This window comes from Prenolepis imparis, unplaced genomic scaffold (genome assembly GCF_030444845.1).
Source record: "Prenolepis imparis isolate NDT839.2.m4 unplaced genomic scaffold, iyPreImpa1.0 SCAF_3, whole genome shotgun sequence".
Taxonomy (NCBI): Eukaryota; Metazoa; Arthropoda; class Insecta; order Hymenoptera; family Formicidae; genus Prenolepis; species Prenolepis imparis.
In genome coordinates, this window is record NW_028141161.1 from 8,489,313 (window position 1) to 8,495,699 (window position 6,387).

The 6,387-nt window shown below is 29.2% G+C and overlaps 2 protein-coding genes across 2 annotated transcripts in view; one reads left to right on the forward strand and one right to left on the reverse strand.

The window, feature by feature from the left end:
• The first annotated feature begins 256 nt into the window (after positions 1 to 256).
• The window catches only part of Nucb1 (Nucleobindin 1), a 68,468-nt gene continuing 62,337 nt past the window's right edge, over positions 257 to 6,387 (forward strand). Inside the window, exon 1 of the mRNA XM_083034522.1 lies at positions 257 to 412. The gene's annotated coding sequence lies outside the window, so the exon portion shown is untranslated. The remainder of the gene's footprint in view (positions 413 to 6,387) is intronic.
• On the reverse strand, positions 1,357 to 5,277 carry Sqh (myosin regulatory light chain sqh). Its single transcript, XM_083034537.1, has 4 exons — positions 5,135 to 5,277; positions 3,332 to 3,528; positions 2,989 to 3,202; positions 1,357 to 2,490 (listed from the first exon to the last, which is right to left on the reverse strand). Exons 2-4 carry the CDS (start codon positions 3,519 to 3,521, stop codon positions 2,370 to 2,372), a joined length of 525 nt encoding a protein of 174 aa, XP_082890663.1. The 5' UTR covers positions 3,522 to 3,528; positions 5,135 to 5,277; the 3' UTR covers positions 1,357 to 2,369.

Here is a 6,387-nt window from a genome sequence, read left to right on the forward strand (position 1 = left end):
TACGGTGTGATGTATCATTCGAATCGTGTTCTCGCGAAAACGAAGCGCTTAATTAAACGACGTTTAAAAGTATCGAGGTATATTCCAACTCGTGCGGAGCGGAGTAAAGTCGCCAAGTGCAGCATCCAAGTATTTTCGCGCCCCTCTTCCTACAGCGATGTCGGTGTCGTTATTTCCTCGTCTTCGTGTACATAAATTTCGTTGAGAATGCAAAATTTGCCGAGTTTTATATTCAGTATGCTTCGACAAAATCGGGAGTGACATTCGCGAGTGATAAGTGATAGTGTGATATATTGCAAAATTTCACGAATGATAAGTGATAACGAGTGCGTTGTTGAATCAGTGAAATTGTGTGCCAATTGGGATTACCAGATTTTTCCATTGATGGATTATCGTCGGCATCCAGCGATTGGTCAGTCTCGTTAAAGAATTTTTTATTATTTTTTATAGTTAATAATCTGTCGTCACCAATTTTCGCACAATGACTAATTGTAGTTACTTCAATTATATATGCCATTTTTTGTGAATATACATGTAAAATCGATTATAATTATTATTGAGACAAAGACTCTTAAATACAGTTTGAAAATATTGAATATTACAGAATAGATCGCATTATTGATAGAATTTATTGCAAAAGATCAAAATAAAGATCAGTTTGTGTTTGAATTTTGGAAATAATTAAAGAAAATGCTATGTGAATTGTACAACAGGATACTACATGTATGTATACAAATCTATTATAATATCTAATAGTACGTTATTAATAGGAAAGAGTTTATTTCATGTGCGTGTGAAATTGACAATAGACGCAAGAAACATTTCGCAATTTTTGATTGTGCATTCGACTTTCCACTTGAGCTTAGAACGTGTATTTATCATTTCTGATTACTTGTAATTACATGTCACTAATAACCAGTTATTTAATCCCATGGTATTTTCTAAGAAAACAATACGCATTATTCTGAAGAAGCGTTTCTTATGTAGAGTTTATATTTTATGTGAAAAACATCTGAAATATTTTATTAATTCTTTATTAATGTAAAAATATTTAAACATTTGTGTCTAATTAGTTCAATCTTCAAGAATTTATTTTGTTATACAGAAAAATTTACATTTATTTAAAATTATCATTAATACTATTAGAACAAATTATCAGAAAATGTAATTATCATGAGAAAGTTGCTTAAAGTATTGCTTAAAATGTTTTTTAAGTAATTATAATAATTCGAGCCAAATCAAACGCAATAAATATCAACTTATATATATTATTATTAAAGACAAAACTAAATTTACGTACATCTTTGTGCCGTTACATAATAATTTTGTAGTTGGTTCAAAGAAATAATGGCAAACTTTTCATATGCGACAGAATATTATATTAAAATATAAATGCTGAATCTCTACAACAGTTACATGTGTTCGTTTTATATATATAAATATTTTACGCGTGTAACTTTTAATGGCTGTACAGAAATCATTCACAAAAAATGGTTATAGTTGAATACTTCAAAAAGATCTTTTTGAATGACGCATTTCTAAATACATCATTTATTTTATTCAAGTAATTATAATTATTTCGAGTTTTATAGAAGTATGAAAATGCAAGTAAATGCCTTAGATGAGATTACAATTTCTTATAATTCAATTGCTCTATGCGCATCACACCATGAGAAAGTTGCTTAAAGTATTGCTTAAAATGGTTTTTGAGTAATTAGAAAAATTCTTATAATTTATGAAAAGTATAAAATCTTAAAAAAGCATTAATTATTACTCGAGCCAAATCAAATGCAATAAATATCAACTTATATATATTATTATTAAAGAGAAAACTAAATTTACGTACATCTTTGTGCCGTTACATAATAATTTTGTAGTTGGTTCAAAGAAATAATGGCAAACTTTTCATATGCGACAGAATATTATATTAAAATATAAATGCTGAATCTCTACAACAGTTACATGTGTTCGTTTTATATATATAAATATTTTACGCGTGTAACTTTTAATGGCTGTACAGAAATCATTCACAAAAAATGGTTATAGTTGAATACTTCAAAAAGATCTTTTTGAATGACGCATTTCTAAATACATCACTTATTTTATTCAAGTAATTATAATTATTTCGAGTTTTATAGAAGTATGAAAATGCAAGTAAATGCCTTAGATGAGATTACAATTTCTTATAATTCAATTGCTCTATGCGCATCACACCACGTTCTCTTATTATTTATAATATTTACTAATAATAATATTGCGTGAATAAAAATCCGATGAATTGAGAAATGCGAAATGCGTACGAGAAATTTCGAATACTATCTGCGATTTCGTGCGAGGATACGCGGTTTTTTTTTAAATTAATCCGCTCACTACTGCTCGTCCTTGTCCTTCGCACCGTGCTTTAGGATTCGAGTGAACTCTAGATAGTCGAACATCGAACCTTTGATCGGTGCCTCGCGATACATTTCGTCTACGTCGTCGTCCGTGAATCTAGAAATAAAAAGAATCCGTTTTGCATTAAACAAAAATCTTAACTATATACTATTAATATCATATATAGCAGATTCTCAAAAGTATGATTAATAAATACTGAATATAGAAAGATTAATCAATTATATAGACAGTACATATACTGGCCAATTATTACGACTATGATATTATTATTATATAATTAGCAGATTAATAAAATTGTATAATTAAGCAATTATTACCAGCTAATCTCTCTCTTCTTTGAACAAAATCTTTATACAAGCCCCATGTTCCGATATTACTGCCAGTACTGAAAATATATAATATACGTAACGTATATTATATATTAGATTTTCAGTACTGGCAGTAATGTCGGAACATGCCGAAAGAAATGAAACATTTAGTTCTGAAATATTTTACTAACTCTGCTACAATAATTTGAGAATTTAAAATAATTTGTCAATATATCTAAAATATTGACGTTAAAGTATACATGGTTTCTGAAATGTGAGCTATTACCTGTCACCCATTGTGGTAAGCAATTCACGAAGGCGCTCCTCATTTATGTGACCATTATTTTCCTCATCAAAACAACCGAAAGCATTTTTGATTACATCTTCAGGATCAGTCCCTTGTAATCTCTCTCCGAACAATGTCAAGAACATTGTGAAGTTGATAGGTCCAGGCGCTTCATTCATCATTGCCTCTAAATATTCATCGGTAGGATTCTTACCTATAAAAGTTAATTAATTTTTCTTTAAATTCTCCACATCTTATTTCGATTTAAAAGAAGTAGGGCAGTAATCTTGCGTATAAATATAAGCTACAAAAATGTGTCACTGAATTTTCTGCATTTCCTTACCCAGCGAGGCAAGCATGTCGTGCAAATCTTCCTTGTCAATAAATCCATCGTGATTCTGGTCGATCATGTTAAAAGCTTCTTTGAATTCTGCGATCTGTGCCTGGTCGAACATCGCAAAAACATTTGACGTTGCACGTTGAGCACGTTTCTTCGTGGTAGCACGACGTCCAGCAGTTTTACGGGAAGACATTTTGCACCTGAAGAACAAGAATTAAATTTTAATGATATTTCCGAATAATCTCATGTTAAATCTGACAAATTACAAAAAAAACTCTCAATTAACGGCATCTATAAACATTTTCTATTTCTGCAAGTTTAAATTATAAATTTATTAATACAATGTTATAAAATTGATCTTATAGAGATATATTGAATATAAAATAATCTCCATTTCTGGTAAAGTTATGGATTCCTTAATAAATTTCGAATTTTGTTTCTTTATTTTTTAGAATTGGAAATAATCGACAATTTATTGCTGGATCTGAGACATATTGTATGTTTTAAGATTAAACTAATAAATTTCTATATTATACTTTTGAAGAAACAATACTTGACGTGATTTATTCGCAGAGCATATATTTCGTAGAAACTGATTGTTTGTTTGAAAAATAAACTGTGATTTTTTCACCCCATAAATTTAGAATTTTAGTGAAACAAAGACGCGTTCTTTCTAAAACAAACATCACGACAAAACAGTTGGAGCTCCCAAGTCGCCATTAGCGTTTATTTTCGGACAATCAATTCACGATATCCCGATGTGACTGAAATTGGAGTAAAAATAATACTTGGACGAGAGAAAAGAGAAACGAGACTAAAGGATCGTTACTCTCTTTGTATACTCAAATGCCCTCTGCTTTATATACAATTTGTTCCACCATTAATATATAGCTTTTATCAGCTACAAATTTCTTATTCATTTTCGATAAATATGTGTCTTAAAAATATTATCTACTTTAAAAGTTTAAGAGAATTGCATAAAAAATATTCGAATTATATATAATTTACTTTTTTCTTAATATTCTGATTTTTTAAATATTTTTTCTCGTGTAATTTTTTACTCATAAAATATTTATTATTATAAATTTCCTTCGTACACTTTAGAAAGATTTCCGTTTTCCATATTTAATATTTACAAAATATATATACATATAATTTGAGAAAAATAAGTGGAATTTTCCTTAAAAGGAAATTCGATATGTTGCGAATTCTGCAGTAATTTTTATGTACTCGCGCTTACTCATCTCTGTCTCAAACTGTCCTACTTTCCCCTCGTGTCTCTTTCGTACTCAGCGCTGTCAAAGTCGGTTTAACGAAAATTTTAGTATATTATAAATTAAGTTGGAATAAATTTATTTTAATACTTGTAATAAATTTATTGCGTTCATAATAAATTTATTCGGCTAATGCTAGTCTATTTTTATAGTGTACTAAAATTAAAACAATTGTTTCGATCCAGACTATGATGCCCATTGCATCTTCCACTAGCTACAGCACTGCGCACGCCACGACACTCGCATATTTCTTCTACATTCGTATATGTAAATACATAACCTAACCAAGAAATACCCTGTTTATCTCCTATCCTTTTTCATTAGGAATAGCAATCTTTTTTCCTTTTAATTAATCACGACTGAAATTGTGCAAACTGTAACTGAATGATAATGGCGACTCTTTCGAGAGTAAAATTTGCTGTCAAATCGTCGAGGTTTCACATGCTGGAACTGCATTCAGGGAAAAATACGATTTTGCTCGATAGCCCGATTATTTCGCCCGATTAAAGGAGATAGATCGAACCGTACTCACTCGGTGAACAATGGTAAATAGAGGCTCGGAAAAGGTGTAAAAATCGGAAACTAGAACGAATCGAAGCTTCACGATGAACACTGAGTCACGTTACGCGTCACTCTGTGGTCATTCACCACACCCGATCAACCAGCACCATCTGCTGGAAGATGCTGGTCGAATGGATTATATGTGTATGCGAGTGGCGAAGTTTGTAAATGGAGAAAATATCAGGCCATTGTCAGTAGTCGATCAGGATTGTGCTCTGGTGCTTTGCTTAAACAATATTCTTGGTATACTTTGTCATTCGGTTATAAATTGTTAACAAATTCGCAAGATAATAATAATAATTTATATATTATAAGCAAATAATAATGAGATTAATAATACACAATTTTTTGTGAAATATAAAATTGCAATAATTTTTAATAAATTTCGAACAGAATTTTAATTGAAGAGTTTTCCAATTAAAAGTAGATGATTAATATTGAATATTAAAAAAATTAATATGAAGAAAAATGGCGAGATAATAATTATTAGAAATAATATAATTTTTATAAGCTGTTGAAAAACATCAATATTTATATAGCAATAGTTTAGATATGTTAATGTAAATAAGCGTATTTATTTATCTTATGTTAGACATTTTTCCATCTATAATTACAGCCCTGAACTGGAATCATTTCCATACATGGCTTAAATGTATCTTGTACCGACTCACAACCATATAAGGACATGAATGAGACTGATATACTTATCGTTTCGCAATCTTTCGTAATCACGATCTTGTTAATTCGATTCCCATAATCACTAAAAACTGAAAAAAACTATTTTTAAATAAGAAGTAAAAAATTATTATATATTTATATGCAATTTTTACAGCAAAGAAAATAACTATTTTAATTGCAGAGAATAAATAAGTGTTTTTGCCATTTATCAGATCAACAATCTTGCGAATATTTAATATATATTATTATTAGTAGGAAATTAGATGATTTATTAAATTTATAATAACTCTATAACTCGAATCTCTTCTATCTATGGTTCAAATTTTGCAACTTTTCAACAGTTGTCAAAACAATGAATACTGAAGTTATTATTAACTAAAATAATACATTATTATTTGCCAGATTATGTAGATACAAATCATCTTATACTTACCTAAAAAATGTTTAACAATAAATACTTTATATATGTAAACTTTTACTATATATATGTATATGTTGTTTTTCAGTAGTCTATAAAATTTCAATTATTTCTGTTTTTTTTTTTAA

Excerpts from the sequence above, each read along its gene's own strand:
- Sqh (XM_083034537.1), bottom strand. The coding sequence starts at position 3,521 with ATGTCTTCCCGTAAAACTGCTGGACGTCGTGCTACCACGAAGAAACGT. Across the intron at positions 3,203-3,331 it reads CGACATGCTTGCCTCGCTGG|GTAAGAATCCTACCGATGAA; the intron begins GTAAGGAAATGC and ends TAACTTTTATAG. Across the intron at positions 2,491-2,988 it reads CTTACCACAATGGGTGACAG|ATTCACGGACGACGACGTAG; the intron begins GTAATAGCTCAC and ends TTTTATTTCTAG.